Below are 18,961 nucleotides of genomic sequence, written 5' to 3' on the forward strand. Positions count from 1 at the left end.
TATCCTTTTCTAAATGACAATATATCACTTTAGGCAAACACATTCAAGAACACTCAAAATATATCTAAAAAAAATCTTAAATGGATAATAACTTGGGGGAGGGGTCACTTGCTTTAATAAATACTTTATGTAAAACTCCCCACTTAAGACCAAAAAAAAAAAGTGGCTTACATTCAAAGAAAGAAACAAAACATGTCTGGTTTGTTGCATTACAAGAGAGAAGACAAGAATACGTGTCGTATTTACAACATGATGAGGACCTCATCATGTTGTATTTACAAACCCCGTTTCCATATGAGTTGGGAAATTGTGTTAGATGTAAATATAAACGGAATACAACGATTTGCAAATCATTTTTAACCCATATTCAGTTGAATCTGGAGAAATCACTGCACGTAAGCAGCTAAGCCCGTGACCTTCGATCCCTCAGGCGCTACTGCATCAAAAAGCGACATCAGTGTGTGAAGGATATCACCACATGGGCTCGGGAACACTTCAGAAAACCACTGTCAGTAACTACAGTTGGTCGCTACATCTGTAAGTGCAAGTTAAAACTCTACTATGCAAAGCCAAAGCCATTTATCAACAACACCCAGAAACGCTGTTGGCTTCACTGGGCCCCAGCTCCTCTAAGATGGACTGATGCAAAGTGGAAAAGTGTTCCGTGGTCTGACGAGTCCACATTTCAAATTGTTTTTGGAAACTGTGGCCGTCGTGTTCTCCGGACCAAAGAGGAAAAGAACCATCCGGATTGTTATAGGCGCAAAGTGTAAAAGCCAGCATGTGTGATGGTATGGGGGTGTATTAGTGCCCAAGGCATGGGTAACTTACACATCTGTGAAGGCACCATTAATACTGAAAGGTACATACAGGTTTTGGAGCAACATATGTTGCCATCCAAGCAACGTTATCATGGACACGCCCCTGCTTATTTCAGCAAGACAATGCCAAGCCATGGGTTACAACAGCGTGGCTTCATAGTAAAAGAGTGCGGGTACTAGACTGGCCTGCCTGTAGTCCAGACCTGTCTCCCATTGAAAATGTGTGGCGCATTATGAAGCCTAAAATACCACAACAGAGACCCCCGGACTGTTGAACAACTTAAGCTGTACATCAAGCAAGAATGGGAAAGAATTCCACCTGAGAAGCTTAAAAAATGTGTCTCCTCAGTTCCCAAACGTTTACTGAGTGTTGTTAAAAGGAAAGGCCATGTAACACAGTGGTAAAAATGCCCCTGTTTCTCAGTGTGAACATTAAATATCTTATCTTTGCAGTCTATTCAATTGAATATAAGTTGAAAAGGATTTGCAAATCATTGTATTCTGTTTTTATTTACCATTTACACAACGTGCCAACTTCACTGCTTTTGGGTTTTGTAAAAAAAAAAAAAAGTAAAACATTGTAATAATTTGTAGGACACGGCATTCATGTTGGTTCGACGGTCAAATCATCGAAAAATATATTTATGACAAATAAATAATGTGCCAAAACTGTTCCATTGGTCTCAACATTTCTAACAGTGATGTTGGGGGAAAAAAAGTTCTCCAAAAACAATAATCACTTTTGGCAGTAGGTGATGAAAAATCATTATCTTCTAATTGAGCCAGCAAGTGACACACTTGTTTTGATCTAATAATGACGTTTAAAAATCAGCTGCTAAACATAATTGTCAGTCGTTTACTTTGTCGTGCTCTTTTCAGCAGACCATGGCAGTGATAAAAGCATCGGAATGCTACCTTTCTCAACGGTTTGATCTCACCGTAAATTAACGGAAAAACTTTGAAAGCTTCTGACTTCACAGATAATAATAATAATAATCCCTGCACGGCACACACATAATCTTAATATGGTTACTATGCAGGAGTCAGTGACGATACCAGTGTTGCTAGTGCCCTGTGTCAGCCCTCACCTTCTAACATAAACGTCAGCTTCAAACATGAAATGTAACAAAATGGTGTGGTTAAGCATGAAATCCCTCAATTAAATACACAAAAACGGATATGACAGATGGTCAATTCTGTCGATAAGAACTTCCCTATCGTTCAAATAATTGCTTAAATACAAAAAAAAAAATCACAGCAAAACCACTTAGAAGAGAGGGTGTAACAATACAGTGAGTGAGTTGAGGGCAGTACACACATTTAAGAGTATATATACACACATATACATATACATATATATACATATATATATATATATATATATATATATATATATATATATATATATATATATATATATATATATATATATATATATATATATATATATATATATATGTATGTAGGTATATATACATACATACATACATACATACATACATACATACATACATACATACATACATACATACATACATACATACATACATATATGTACACTACCATTCAAAAGTTTGGGGTCACCCAAACAATTTTGTGGAATAGCCTTCATTTCTAAGAACAAGAATAGACTGTCGAGTTTCAGATGAAAGTTCTCTTTTTCTGGCCATTTTGAGCGTTTAATTGACCCCACAAATGTGATGCTCCAGAAACTCAATCTGCTCAAAGGAAGGTCAGTTTTGTAGCTTCTGTAACGAGCTAAACTGTTTTCAGATGTGTGAACATGATTGCACAAGGGTTTTCTAATCATCAATTAGCCGTCTGAGCCAATGAGCAAACACATTGTACCATTAGAACACTAGAGTGATAGTTGCTGGAAATGGGCCTCTATACACCTATGTAGATATTGCACCAAAAACCAGACATTTGCAGCTAGAATAGCCATTTACCACATTAGCAATGTATAGAGTGTATTTCTTTAAAGTTAAGACTAGTTTAAAGTACTTTTCCGTCAAAAATAAGGACATTTCAATGTGACCCCAAACTTTTGAACGGTAGTGTATGTGTATGTGTATATATGTATATATATATATATATATATATATATATATATATATACACACACACACACACACACACACACACACACACACACACACACACACACACACACACACACACACACACACACACACACACACACACACACACACACACACACACACACACACACACACACACACACACACACACACACACACACACACACACACACACACACACAGTACAGGTCAAAAGTTTGGACACTTCCTTTTAATGCGTTTTCTTTATTTTCATGACTATTCACATTGTAGATTGTCACATCAAAACTATGAATGAACACACGTGTACTTAACAAAAAAAGGTGACACTAAAAAACATGTTTTATATTCTAGTTCCTTCAAAATAGCCTCCCTTTGCTCCGATTACCGCTTTGCCCACTCTTGGCATTCTCTCCATGAGCTTCAAGAGGTAGTTTTAGGTAACTACCTCTTAGTAATCAGAGCAAAGGGTGACTATTTTTAAGAAATTAGAACATATAATATACTTTTTTTACACACTTAGCATTCTCTGGATGAGCTTCAAGAGGTAGCTTGAGGTAACTACCTTTTGAAGCTCATCCAGAGAATGCCAAGAGTGTGCAAAAAGTATATTACATATTCTAATTTCTTCAAAATAGCCACCCTTTGCTCTTATTACTGCTTCGCACACTCTTGGCATTCTCTTGATGAGCTTCAAGAGGTAGTTTTAGGTAACTACTCCTTAGTAATCAGAGCAAAGGGTGGCTATTTTTAAGAAATTAGAACATATACTTTTTTTGCTCACTCTTGGCATTCTCTGAATGAGCTTCAAGAGGTAGTTACCTAAAACTACTTCTTGAAGCTTATCCAGAGAATGCCAAGAGTGTGCAAAAAAGTACACATCCTGGCATTCTCTGGATGAGCTTCAAGAGGTAGTTAGGCATTCTCTGGATGAGCTTCAAGAGGTAGTTACCCAAAACTACCCCTTGAAGCTCATCCAGAGAATGCCAGGAGTGTGCAAAAAAAGTATATTATATATTCTAATTTCTTCAAAATAGCCACCCTTTGCTCCTATTACTGCTTTGCACACTCTTGGCATTCTCTGGATGAGCTTCAAAAGGTAGTTACCTAAAACTACATAGCTCATCCAGAGAATGCCAAGAGTGTGCAAAGCAGTAATCAGAGCAAAGGGTGGCTATTTTGAAGAAACTAGAATATAAAACATGTTTTCAGTTATTTCACCTTTTTTTGTTAAGTACATAACTCCACATGTGTTCATTCATAGATTGGATGTGACAATCTACAATGTAAATAGTCATGAAAATAAAGAAAACGCATTGAATGAGGTGTGTCCAAACTTTTGGCCTGTACTGTATATACATATATGCATATATGTATATCTATATATATATTTATATAAATATATATAGGTTGAAATGTACAACTGACCAACACTTAATCGGAATAGATAGAAAGAAGTACAGTACTGGACTGGGAGAACGCTGCCCTAACGTGGTTCACATTGAGTAAGAATACACACAGGACTCTCCTAACCAAATGAAATGGAATGACGTGAGGCTGCCATTTGTGTGGACTCTGTCCCTCATCAAGGAGTCTCCCGGTGCCTCCCTTCACCACTCTAGGCGGCAGCCTCCTCCAGTGCAGGCAGCAAGCCCTTCTCTGTCAGGTGAGCTTTCAGAGAGTTGAAGATATAGAGCTGCTGGTCGGCCCGGAGGGCCAGGAGCTGCTGGATCACCTTGCTCGGGTTGGGGCCTCTGCAAGGAAGCACAGACATGTCAATCACACACAATCTCTGCATGAAGGGAGAGAGAAGTCACAATAAGATGAATGCCCTCGAGCGAGCAACTGCTGAGTTGGGCTTTTTTATTTATGGTGTCATATACGTCTACACAGGGCGACCAAGGTGTCCCACTGGACTGAAGTCTATTATTAGTTGTGGGAGGGGCGCAACATGGATGCCGTTGCCTAATTTGCATAATTGGCCATGCACATTTGTGCGGGGATCCCAGCGGGGTAAAAATACAATAGAGGAATTGAAAAATAGCTATGGGTCAATGGGGCTTTTTTGGGGGGTTCAGGGAGCGTCGACCCTTGAAGTTGAAGAGATTTGACCATTTTTAAAATGCTTTGGAAGGCATTTCCTACATTTAAATTCTGTAAAACTGCAAGAAAACTTAGCAATGGTTTCTATCCTTTAGATCAGTGGTCCCCAACCACCGGGCCGCACAAGAAATAAAATTTAAAAAAAAATATATATTTGTTTTTATTTTTATTTATTAAATCAACATAAAAAACACAAGATACACTTACAATTAGTGCACCAACCCCAAAAAACTCCCTCCCCTTTCTGTTATTAATATTTCTGGTTCCTACATTATATATCAATATAGATCAATACAGTCTGCAGGGATACAGTCCATAAGCATACATGATTGTATTTCTTTATGACAAAAAAAATAAATAATAAATAAAAAAATACCATACCCCTGACAGGGGTGATTTCTGAACTGAATCGCAAGATGGGTCACATCATGGAAAAGCTGATTGAAAGGGAAACATTGGATATGAGGGCCAGCATGGACGAATAGAGCAGACAAGCCATTGTAATGTCTGCTCGCGGAAAAACAAAAATCCTAATCTACGATTTGACTCTCTCGAATGGCCTTGACGCTGCAACAACAGGAGCAGGCTGTTCTGAAAACATCCCCGAGGACACCTCAATGATGGACGCTTTTGACCTCCCTCCCTCCTCAACAACACCTGGAGTCGAACTTTTGCTTGCATGCAGAACGGCCCCAGGCCTATGGACACTACAGTAACACACCCAAGACAATGGGCATATACACACACACACACACCACCTCCCCCACCGCACGCCTTCACCACCGCTTGAATCCCCTTCAGGGTGATGGACGGCTGGCAGCGCTTCATAGCAGCAGTCGACCTCCAGGCCCCAACTTCCCCCCACCCCCTGTTGCGAGTTTTCGTGATTAAATATAACATGTTTATGTGTGCATGGCATGGAGGTTTTTTCCCACTCCAGACTAGGCCCCCTTAGGAGCCCAGTCTAGATTGTATTTTTTTTACTCATCTTCTTCCCCAGCGTTTTACCTTTTTCCCACCATCTACGGGGTGCCTCGTGGCGACCCATCAGCGTTCTTGTTTTGTTTGTCTAATCTTGAACGGGTTTGTGCTGAAAACATAGTTCCGTTGTACTTGTGCAATGACAATAAAGACCTATCCTATCCTATGCAGACTCCATGTTGGGATTATCGTAAAAACGTATTTTTCCACTGGAATTAATCTGTCAGGGTTTGTTGTTTTGTCCCGCCTCACTAGCTTTAGCTGCAGTGACTTCATTGTGTGCGTCTGCATGGCAGGTTTCAAGTGCTTCATTAAGTTGCCTGTATTTAAACATCCTACATGTGTCCCACCCCTCAACACAGAAATATTGCAACGATTGCATGTTGCCGTGTGACTTGTTGGCTACTCGATTCTGTAATATTGCCACACCGCCGTCATGATGTGTGCTTTGGTAGCGTAGTCCTCCATTGATGCTTTGGGTTTTCCATTTCCGCGGAAGAGAGGCAAAGAAGAGGTAATTTCCGTATTCCTGTATGCGGACGACTCCACTATCTTCGTACCTACAACAACATTAGATGGACTGGAGGTAGCTGCATCACTAAACATCCAAAAGGTCACTTTTGAGCCCAACAAGTGCCAGGCTATAATCCTGTCCAGGAAGAGGAATCCATCCCGCCCAGATCTCTTCTTCAGGGCCACTAAAATAGGGCTCTGTGAGCAGATAGAGGTTCTGGGTCTTCGTATTGACTCCAAACTAACGTGGACCAGCCACCTGTCCAACATCTGCAAACGTGCTGGTCAACGTCTTGGAGGGCTACGTAAGCTGGCCAACAAGCTTGACGCTAAAGGCAGAGACAACATCTACAAGAGCCAGATCAGGAGCATTATGGAGTACTCTTGCCTAGCCTGGATGAATGTCGCTCAAACCACTCTCAGGCATCGGTGTGTACGAGGACTTTGCCCTACAGCAGTTCACCATCAGCAAGCTGTGTCATTGACGAGCAGTTACAGCAACAACTGCCATTAGGAAAATGCACACCACCAGCTGTCCTGCGGATCTTAGAGCACTGCTACCCCCCAGCCCATATCTCAGGGTGTATCACCCGGAGGGTACTACTAAGCCATACCCTTGAAATCCCAAAGTCAAACACCAAATGTCTCGACAGGAGCTTTCTCCACTCTGCTATTACAATGCTATTGTAATAACAGCCTTCCCCCTGTGGTTGTTGGCGACATTACATCAAGTAGTATTCATACCTTTAAGAAGAGGCTGAATAAACACCTGCTTAGATTGTGACTGTAATCCCTTAAAGCTCAAGGACTTTTAATCATCAAACATGTAGTTCATATATACCTCTGAGTAGATGCAGTTCAGTGATAGGTTCTTTGAATGTATTTTCTTAAACTTATATCTGCAAATACATGTTAAAAAAATGCTAACAGACTTACTAGCTTGTGTGCACTCTATTTATGTTGTTTCCTACAAAATACATATTTGTATGTTATCAGAGATTTAGTTACAAGTACTCTCCGATATCTATATGCCAAAAAATTGCCGCATCAGCATCGGAACATCCTTATACTGTATTTAAATAAGTGATTATTTGGCAGACCACTGGATGGAGCCCGCGTACCACTACAGTTTTAGAATCACTGGCCAATTCCGCTGAATAGAAGACGTCTGAGGTTCCTGATTTTGGGTGAGCCAAACTCTGTTTAAAATGATAATTAATTTATTTCAATGGGCGTCACTGATTTGAGATACGAGTGTTTTGAGTTACAAGCTTGGTCAAAGAACCCAATAAGTTCGTAAATTGGGCTACTACTGTTTTTCATTTGTAAAGAACGCATTTTATTTTTAGATATGCCGATAATGGGCTGCACTTTGGACATCACTGGTCTGTAAGCACATTTGTGTCGTGTGATGTGGTTCTCTCTTTAAGTGTGCAAGGTAAGCATGTAGCAGAGTGTAAATTACTATATTTGTACAATACATTTAAAACTATTAAATTACAAGCGGTAGAAAATGGATGGATTGATGGAAATTCACGTTAACTAAGTTTTCACACAATTTTACCAAAGTTAGAAAGCCCAGAATGTCCAAAATGCGCTTGCTTACTACAACTAAGAACAGCGACACAAAGTGATTTCTACTTTAGCATTGGTGTCATGTTCTTGTCACACATGAAGTTTGGACTATGCTAATCTGTAAAGTCAGAGTAATACTTTTGTTGGATATACCTGATAAAGCTAGCAATGTACACATTCACAAATGTGGCCATGAGGTACTGGCAGTCAAATCGATCCATAATGCCCCCGTGTCCTGGGATGGTGTTGGCAAAATCCTGGAAAACACAAGACATAAGGCTGGAGACTACAACTGCATTAGGGATGGGCATCATCAACATTTAGGGAATTCTGTAACTGATTGTTGCTTAGACTGCACTACAGGGCTGCAACCAGCATAGGCGCTGTTAGTCCAGTCTCAACTAGAGTAGTCAGAAGGACACACTGTCTGTGTGGTCAACAAGACAAAGTTTAGAACAATGTGATGATGGACTATTAGCCTAAACCCCATTATGCACATGGTTGTGGTGCCTTGCACTGCAAAAACTGAAATCTAAGTAAGATGAAATATCTCAAATAAGGGTGATATTTGCTTATTTTCTGTCTAATAAGATAATTCTTCTCTCTAAGCAGATTTTATGTTAGATTGTTTTGATTGTTTTAAGGGTTTTGGTCCTAAATTATCTCAGTAAGATATTACAGCTTGAAGCTGAGATTTTATGACCTATATTGAGTAAAACATGCTGGAAACTAGAATATCAACTGTGTCATCAACACTCACAAGTATAAAACTGCTTTTTCAAAGTAAGAATTTCTTATTTCAAGCATGAAAAAAAAATCATGATTTTGATACAATTGTGTCTCATAATTAAAACAGATGACAGCCAAATGGACTTTGCTGTTTTATTTTCAATGAAACAATAGAAAACACGTACCGGTACTCATATAGTAGTACAGTTGGCACAGTACAGTAAACTGACAGTTAATATTTAAACATTTAACATGTGACATTTCAAACAATTTTGAACAGAAATAGTTCATGCACATTCAGATAAATTCCTCAAAATTACAATTAAAAAAATGTTGGCCGGGGGCCGGGCTGTATATATGCACACTAATTGACTGAAAGAGCACGCACTTGGCGCGATGATGTCGTGTTATCGATGGAAAAATGCATCTTTAGACAATATGATTTGCCTGAGCGGCTAGGAGACCCCGAGAGTAACAAGCGGTTGCCTTGTTGCCTTTCCATTAAGAAAATAAACCAGTTTTTAGTATAAGTTTGCTGGTTTCAAGAAATGTAATGCCGAGCGCATATCATTATGTCAAGATAATGACACTAGCATTTACTTCATTTAAGAATATTTTTCAACATATTGAACAAAAAGGTCTCTTTTTTTTTTACCAAGAAAAGTGCACTTGTTATTAGTGAGAATATACTTATTTTAAGGTATTTTTGGTTTCATTGAGGTTAGCTAATTTTACTTGTTTTGGAAAGTCTTGACAAGCCAAATGTTCTTGTTCTATTGGTAGATAATTTTCCTTAGTTCAAGTAAAATGCCCCCAATTTTTGTATTTTTTTTTCTTGTTTTTGAACACTGACCTTTTGCAATGTGGAACAAGTTGCTTCAATAACTGAAGTCGATTCCCAGACCAACATGTGTCATTGCTATGATCGGATGAATACAAAAGTCCTACTTTGTGAGTTAACAAGTGTAATTTATGACAAAACTCTTGTTGTTGAAGTTAAGCAAGAAGACATTCACGCAAACCTCCATTAATGGAACTTGTCTGGGCATCAACACAGGAGTTCAGAACATTTAGAGATTGTCCCCTCTCTTCGAAATGATCAATTAGCTTCTAATTTTCTCTACAGCCAATAAAGAAAATGTAGCAACATGTCCATTCTTCATTGTGTGAAGTGTACATGTACCTTAATCTTGAAGGCCCTCTTGAAGCCACTGGCAAAGAAGCCACCAAAGGGCCCAACGATTGAAGCGAAAGAGGAGAGAGCGATGCTGTGGATCTGGAAGGGGTAGAGACGCACTGTGGTCTGCAGGGGAAAGTGGTTGATTAGATGCAAGTAGTGATCATCAGTTGTATAATACTTAAAGGGAAACTGCACTTTTTGGAATTGTGTCTATTATTCACAATTCTTATGTAAGACAAGCACACATATATTTTTCTTTTTTTTTTGCACATGCTAACTAGTAAATCTGTGCGAGCAAAAGTCCCCTTCCGACGGAGCCTATGGGAGTTGCTATATTCCTCCTATTAAGTGCTCTGAATAACCTCTAAACACCTCATAATCATTTTATATACACAATGTACCGTATTTTCCGGAGTATAAGTCGCACCGGCCGAAAATGCATAATAAAGAAGGGAAAAAACATATGTAAGTCGCACTGGAGTATAAGTCGCATTTTTTGGGGAAATTTATTTGATAAAAGCCAACACCAAGAATAGACATTTGAAAGGCAATTTAAAATAAATAAAGAATAGTGAAAAACAGGCTGAATAAGTGTACGTTATATGAGGCATAAATAACCAACTGAGAACGTGCCTGGTATGTTAACGTAACATATTATGGTAAGAGTCATTCAAATAACTATAACATATAGAACATGCTATACGTTTACCAAACAATCTGTCACTCCTAATCGCTAAATCCCATGAAATCTTATACGTCTAGTCTCTTGCGTGAATGAGCTCAATAATATTATTTGATATTTTACGGTAATGTGTTAATAATTTCACACATAAGTCGCTCCTGAGTATAAGTCGCCCCCCCGGCCAAACTATGAAAAAAAACTGCGACTTATAGTCCGAAAAATACGGTAAGTACATATGTACCGGTAATGTAGTAACAGTCACACTCATAGTACCATGTAATGTGTATGTGTTTTGTTTAATTTAAGCATGATTTGGTCTATGAAATGTGTAATGCAGATGTTAAAAGAAAAAAAAGGTGGGTGCAAACCAGCGACTTTTGCGTGTCTTATTTGCCATCTCCCTGGGTCTAAGTTGGCAGTCAAAGTCTACCAACTTCTCAGTTTATATCCACATTATTTTACTATCAAGGTGAGAGACATTATTTACAAACTAGTATTAACTTTCACAACCTAAGAGGGGAGACAGCATCTCACCAGTTGATGGTGTCAATACAGCAGCATAAGGAAGTTGCCTCTCTCTGATCAATTTGCGTTAGCACTTATTATAACAATATCAAAAACACTTGGTTGTTAATATTCAGGTCACGAAATGTAAATGGAGTTTTGTTACCACACGCCAGTGCTAACATTTAAAAATTGGAGGATATTTCCTCTTATTCTTGTTACAAACATGAATACCTTGCTCATTTTGCAAAGCAGACCTTGTTTTTATGACAGTGCATCTCTGATACGCGAGCATTTAAAGCGGAGGCATGATGTCGGAAGCCTGGAGGGAGGATGCGGTCTCAACCTCGGTAAGAGTATCAGCATTCATTTTAGCCAAAGTCACCCAGCTAAACTTTCTGGACATCAATTGTGAATTTGCAAAGCCGAAAAAAAGAGGAACTTTTACAAACGTGAACCGCGTCTGCGCGCGTGAACACACACACACACACACACACACACACACACACACACACACACACACACAGAGAGAGAAACAGGCACCAATGACGAGGTATCATAAGATTAAACTTACAATCTATTAAATAGCCAACATTTTAATTATTAATCAAGGATTGAATTCTACAAATTGAGCCTATTAGAGTGCTAAAACTGCCAAGAGTTAATCAATAGTCAATATACCAGTGTGCAGCTTTTTAAACATCACAAAATGCTTTTCTTTTTGAGGAAGTTAGATTTTGCGTTTTATTGTTTGTTTTCATTGTTGCTATTTTAACTGTGTTTAACTGTGTCCTGGGCATGACGTTAAAGTGCGTCCGGCAGTGGAGGCTCCTCTATGGGGTCTTGGGGCACTAGGAGGTTAACCCCTTTACTACTGTTACCCCAGGTGGCCCTTGGCAAAGGCCTAGTACCTGACTGCCCCCTAGCCAGGGATACGGTGAAGACCTCAACGGCGGAGCAGGCAGAAGACGGTAGATTTAAGAACTACCACAACGGCTGCGATGGCGGAAGAAGGCACCCCCAACGTCCATGTGGGCCCAGTTATGGGGAAATAACAACCCAAGACCTCAACTGTGGAACAGGCGGAGGATGATTGCTAACCCTATGGTACGTCACAACGGCGGATGAAGGCTGCAGCAGAAAAGGGTCCCCAGTCGTCTTGGACTCCATGCCACTGGATCCTGACCCGGATCTGTCAAGGATCGTGTAGTGACTGTCTGTGCACCAGTCTCGCCACGTTAAACAAAGTCACGCACAGGCATCCTCCATAAAGGGATACCCCCCTACCAGGAGGATCGTCATACTCGCTTCGAGTGACCGCCGATGATGACGATGATTTTAACTGTTTTTTTTAAATATATAAAAATGTATTGTTTTATTTTTTAGCACTTTGTCTTTCCTTTCTTTTAAAGTTGCAACTAGGGATGTCCGATAATGGCTTTTTGCCGATATCCGATATGCCGATATTGTCCAACTCTTTAATTACCGATACCGATATCAACCGATACCGATATCAACCGATATATACAGTCGTGGAATTAACACATTATTATGCCTAATTTGGACAACCAGGTATGGTGAAGATAAGGTACTTTTTAAAAAAATGAATCAAATAAAATAAGATAAATAAATTAAAAACATTTTCTTGAATAAAAAATAAAGTAAAACAATATAAAAACAGTTACATAGAAACTAGTAATTAATGAAAATTTGTAAAATTAACTGTTAAAGGTTAGTACTATTAGTGGAGCAGCAGCACGCACAATCATGTGTGCTTACGGACTGTATCCCTTGCAGACTGTATTGATATATATTGATATATAATGTAGGAACCAGAATATTAATAACAGAAAGAAACAACCCTTTTGTGTGAATGAGTGTGAATGAGTGTGAATGAGTGTAAATGGGGGAGGGAGGTTTTTTGGGTTGGTGCACTAATTGTAAGTGTATCTTGTGTTTTTTATGTGGATTTAATTAAAAAAAAAACAAAAAAAAAACGATACTGATAATAAAAAAATCGATACCGATCATTTCCGACATTACATTTTAACGCATTTATCGGACGATAATATCGGCAGACGTATATTATCGGACATCTATGGTTGCAACCTTAGTTAGAATGCATTAAAAAAAAGACAAATGTGGTTTTGTCTCTCATAAGGATTGTAAATTATAGGCCCAATTCCAATAAAAGTGCAGTTCCCCTTTAAAAGGCAATCATTATTATTTTTAGTGTGTAGTGAATTTAAACTATATTTTTTTGGTTTTGCAAGTGTCTAGAACTCACCCATCCAGTGACAGACTCAAGGACGCTGGGAAGTGCGTAATCCTGAAGCTGGAAAAGCTCAGAGGGCTCGCAGTATACCTGGAAACTGTTGGAATCGTTGTTGAACTCCACTGGGCATACAAAGTAGCGGTAGCCTGCCATCACATAGGAGAGCTGTGAGGAAAAACAAAAATATTATAGTTGGGAAACTGACGACAAAAAAGGGACAATGCTGAATCCAAGTCGGACAGTTTGGAGGGTTGATTTGTCATAGAAGTAAGAAATCAAGCATTGTTTGAGGAAAATATTTTGTGTTGTTCCCAATGTCATTCTTGTTGTTGTATTGGTTGCTATTATCTTTAAAAACTTGGCACAATATGGATTTGATTATTTTGGTAACCCCACGATTTGAAAAACTATAACGTAACACAACTGAACCAAGTTGTATCAATAGATGAATGTTGTAAGTCTGTAAGATTTTGTCCATCGGACCTCAGATACAGCCACAAGTAAAACCAGGTACTACTAGAGGGCAGTGGAGTATCCCAAAATGTAGGACAGACTTTGCCCAATCTGCTTTCACGTCAAAGGCTGTGAAACAGTGGAACAAGCTCCAATCTGAGCTGCTGAGCTTGAATTCACTCACTTCCTTCACAAGAGAAGCAAAAACATGGCTTTTAGACAACCAGGGATGTACGCACTTGTGTTTTAAGTGAATTATTGGGATTTTTAATGTGATTGACTTGTACTGTATGCACAATGAAGACTGCACCTATTGTAATGTATTTGTTTAGATAATATCATTATGATTGCTGTATGTGTGTATGATATTTGGATGATGCATTTGAATAGTTTTATAACATGCACTTTGTGCCTCCCCCTTAGGACTACAGATGGAAATTAGCTACTAAACTACAGTCTGGTACAAGCATCTATGTTTTTATGCATAGTATATATTGTCTTAATAAATAAATAAATGAAATAAAAATAATGAAATGTAAAGGGGTCGTATTATGATTTTTTTTTCTACATTTAAAACACTTCCTTGAGGTCTACATAACAAGTAATGATGGTTCTTTGGTCAGATTTTTGCATAAATGTATGTTTTACAGACCGTTTTCGAGCTGCTTTCTGACTGTCTCTTCAAGATGTTCCGTTTTGTGGGCAGTCTTATTTACGTGCCTCCACTTCGTTGTAGTTCCTAGCTTCTCCATAGAGAGTTTACTGACAGATATAAATTCAAACTACTGTATTTTTCGGACTATAAGTCACAGTTTTTTTCATAGTTCTGCCGGGGGTGCGACTTATACTCAGGAGCGACTTATGTGTGAAATTATTAACACATTACCGTAAAATATCAAATAATATTATTTAGCTCATTCACGTAAGAGACTGGACGTATAATATTTCATGGGATTTAGCGATTAACAGATTGTTTGGTAAACGTATAGCATGTTCTATATGTTATAGTTATTTGAATGACTCTTACCATAATATGTTACGTTAACATACCAGGCACGTTCTCAGTTGGTTATTTATGCCTCATATAACGTACACTTATTCAGCCTGTTGTTCAGTATTCTTTATTCATTTTAAATTGCCTTTCAAATGTCTATTCTTGGTGTTGGCTTTTATCAAATACATTTCCCCCAAAAATGCGACTTATACTCCAGTGCAACTTTTTTTATGTTTTTTTCCTTCTTTATTATGCATTTTCGGCCGGTGCGACTTATACTCAGGAGCAATTTATACTACGAAAAATACGGTATTTGTATTAGAAATGGCAACAATGGAGGATGCAAGCCCACAACAAGAGGATAGAGTAAAAAATTAGCTTATTGACTATAGCTACAATGGCACTGCGAGTACATTTATACCATGTATGGATAATCCGGTGGTATTTTTTCCAATCGTTACAGATTGGGTAAATTCCAAACGATTCGTTAGGAAGAAGTATGAAGGAAGGCATTGTTTTATAAATATCTCCCCAGTGCTTCCAATGTTTGATTTAAATTTTTAGGACTTACACTGATGCCAAATACACAACAGCAGGTACCAATAGGAAAAGTTGGTTTTGCATAATAGGGCCCCTTTCAGTGGGCCAGTTATTTAAAATGCCAAGTTACATTTTTCAAAAGTATCAATATGGTAAGAATGACTGGCTGTCTAAAAATATGTGATGAAAAAAAAAAAAAAAACACCTTACCAAGATGCCAAACACAATGGTGGCGAACAAGCCACCGATGAATCCCTCCCACGTCTTCTTAGGCGACAGCTGCAGAGGACACAGTGTGTATAACAGCTTTTGAATACACTTATTACATTTACACTGCAAAAACTGAAATCTAAGTAAGATTAAATATCTCAAATAAGGGTGATATTTGCTTATTTTCTGTCTGATAAGATAATTATTCTCACTAAGCAGATTTTATGTTAGAGTGTTTTACTTGTTTTAAGGGTTTTGGTCCTAAATGATCTCAGTAAGATATTACAGCTTGTAGCTGAGATTTGATGACCTATATTGAGTAAAACATGCTTGAAACTAGAATATCAACTGTTGCAAAGCTGTGTCATCAACACTCACAAGTATAAAACTACTTTTTTAAAGTAATAATTTCTCATTTCAAGCATGAAAAAAAAAATCATGACTTTGACACAATTGTGTCTCCTAATTAAAACAGATGACAGCCAAATGGACTTTGCTGTTTTATTTTCAATGAAACAATAGAAAATACGTACTCATATAGTAGTACAGTTGGCACAGTACAGTAAACTGACAGTTAATATTTAAACATTTAACATTTCTAACAATTTTGAACAGAAATAGTTCATGCACATTCAGATAAATTCTTTAAAATTACAATTAAAACATTTTGGCCGGGGGCCGGGCTGTATATATGCGCACTATTTGACTGAAAGAGCACGCACTTGGCGCGATGATGTCATGTTATCGATGGAAAAATGCATTTTTAGACTATATGATTTGCCTGAGCGGCTAGGAGACCCCGAGAGTAACAAACTGTTGCCTTTCCATTAAGAACAATAAATTAGTTTTTAGAATAAGTTTGCTGGTTTCAAGAAATGTAATGCCGAGCGCATATCATTATGTCAAGATAATGGCACTAGCATTTACTTCATTTAAGAATATTTTTCAACATATTGAGCAAAAAGGTCTTTTTTTTCTACCAAGAAAAGTGCACTTGTTATTAGTGAGAATATACTTATTTTAAGGTATTTTGGGGTTTATTGAGGTTAGCTAATTTTACTTGTTTTGGAAAGTCTTGACAAGCCAAATTTTCTTGTTCTATTGGCAGATAATTTTGCTTAGTTCAAATAAAATACCCCTAATTTTTTTTTCTTTTCTTGTTTTTGAACACTGACTTTTTGCAGTGTAGATGTATGAAATGAGGGATTCCCCTAATGGTGGTTTGTATTTTAATCTTGAGCCACTGATGCAAACAAACCTTAATGAGAGGGGTGCGGCCAAAGAAGAAACCGAACATGTAGGCCATGATGTCATTACAGATCACGCAGGAAATTGGCACAATAAACCTATTGGCAAACAAGCATAAACCAAATAAATGTTAAGAGATGAAGAACTTGGTTGGTTACAGACAGTATTACAATTTTGCCGCAAGTTTATTTGTGTAATGCGAGAAGACTGTTTACATACCAGATCATCCCTTCAAACAAGTTGTGAATAATGAGGTGAGATTGCGTTACGACAATCAGCAGAGTCACGTGGGTCCAGCCAAACTGAAGCAAACAGAAATACAATTCAAAATGTTTGGCAAAACAAGTTTAAAGGCCTACTGAAAGCCACTACTACCGACCACGCAGTCTGATAGTTTATATATCAATGATGAAATCTTAACATTATAACACATGCCAATACGGCCGGGTTAACTTATAAAGTGACATTTTAAATTTGCCGCTAAACTTCCGGTTCGAAACGCCTCTGAGGATGACGTATGCGCGTGACGTAGCCCGGCGAACACGGGTATGCCTTCCACATTGAAGTCGATACGAAAAAGCTCTGTTTTCATTTCATAATTCCACAGTATTCTGGACATCTGTGTTCGTGAATCTGTTTCAATCATGTTCATTGCATTATGGAGAAGGAAGCCAAGCAAGCAAAGAAGAAAGTTGTCGGTGCGAAATGGACGTATTTTTCGAACGTAGTCAGCCACAACAGTACACAGCCGGCGCTTCTTTGTTTACATTCCCGAAAGATGCAGTCAAGATGGAAGAACTCGGATAACAGAGACTCTAACCAGGAGGACTTTTGATTTGGATACACAGACGCCTGTAGAGAACTGGGACAACACAGACTCTTACCAGGATTACTTTGATTTGGATGACAAAGACGCAGACGTGCTACTGTGAGTATGCAGCTTTGGCTTTTTTTTGCGTATGTACGTAACTTTTTTAAAATATATAAGCTTTATGAACCTTGGGTTAGGTGAACGGTCTTTTGGGCTGAGTGATTGTGTGTGTTGATCATGTGTTTGAATTGTATTGGCGTGTTCTATGGAGCTAGGAGCTAGCAGAGGAGCTAGCATAACACGTACCGTACCTACGTGCGCGTCACGTACGTAACTTTTTAAAAATATATAAGCTTTATGAACCTTGGATTAGGTGAACGGTCTTTTGGGCTGAGTGATTGTGTGTGTTGATCATGTGTTTGAATTGTATTGGCGTGTTCTATGGAGCTAGGAGCTAGCAGAGGAGCTAGCATAACACATACCGTACCTACGTGCGCGTCACGTACGTAACTTTTTAAAAATATATAAGCTTTATGAACCTTGGGTTAGGTGAACGGTCTTTTGGGCTGAGTGATTGTGTGTGTTGATCAGGTGTTTGAATTGTATTGGCGTGTTCTATGGAGCTAGGAGCTAGCAGAGGAGCTAGGAGCTAGCATAACAAACACGCAGGTGTTATTATGCAGGATTAATTTGTGGCATATTAAATATAAGCCTGGTTGTGTTGTGGCTAATAGAGTATATATATGTCTTGTGTTTATTTACTGTTGTAGTCATTCCCAGCTGAATATCAGGTACCGTGAGTATGCAGCCTTGGCTGCTAAACATTCGATAACTTGACCGTATGTGCGCGTCACGTACGTAACTTTTTAAAAATATATAAGCTTTATGAACCTTGGGTTAAGGAAACGGTCTTTTGGGCTGAGTGATGGTGTGTGTTGATCAGGTGTTTGAATTGTATTGGCGTGTTCTATGGAGCTAGGAGCTAGCAGAGGAGCTAGGAGCTAGCATAACAAACACGCAGGTGTTTTTATGCAGGATTAATTTGTGGCATATTAAATATAAGCCTGGTTGTGTTGTGGCTAATAGAGTATATATATGTCTTGTGTTTATTTACTGTTGTAGTCATTCCCAGCTGAATATCAGGTCACCCCCGGCTCTTACAGCATCTTCCCTATCTGAATAGCTTCAACTCCCCACTAGTCCTTCACTTGCACTTTACTCATCCACAAATCTTTCATCCTCGCTCAAATTAATGGGGAAA

At 38.5% G+C, this 18,961-nt stretch overlaps 1 protein-coding gene across 1 annotated transcript in view; it reads right to left on the minus strand.

The window, feature by feature from the left end:
- Window positions 1-4,173: 4,173 nt before the first annotated feature.
- The window catches only part of cds2 (CDP-diacylglycerol synthase (phosphatidate cytidylyltransferase) 2), a 30,226-nt gene continuing 15,438 nt past the window's right edge, over window positions 4,174-18,961 (minus strand). Inside the window, exons 7-13 of the mRNA XM_062049684.1 lie at window positions 17,109-17,191; window positions 16,900-16,987; window positions 15,642-15,710; window positions 13,457-13,609; window positions 9,987-10,106; window positions 8,228-8,331; window positions 4,174-4,656 (exon numbers count right to left, since the gene is read on the minus strand). Coding sequence (XP_061905668.1) covers window positions 4,521-4,656; window positions 8,228-8,331; window positions 9,987-10,106; window positions 13,457-13,609; window positions 15,642-15,710; window positions 16,900-16,987; window positions 17,109-17,191 — 753 coding nt within the window. The 3' untranslated portion in view covers window positions 4,174-4,520. The remainder of the gene's footprint in view (window positions 4,657-8,227; window positions 8,332-9,986; window positions 10,107-13,456; window positions 13,610-15,641; window positions 15,711-16,899; window positions 16,988-17,108; window positions 17,192-18,961) is intronic.

This window comes from Entelurus aequoreus, linkage group LG06 (genome assembly GCF_033978785.1).
Source record: "Entelurus aequoreus isolate RoL-2023_Sb linkage group LG06, RoL_Eaeq_v1.1, whole genome shotgun sequence".
Classification (NCBI taxonomy): Eukaryota; Metazoa; Chordata; class Actinopteri; order Syngnathiformes; family Syngnathidae; genus Entelurus; species Entelurus aequoreus.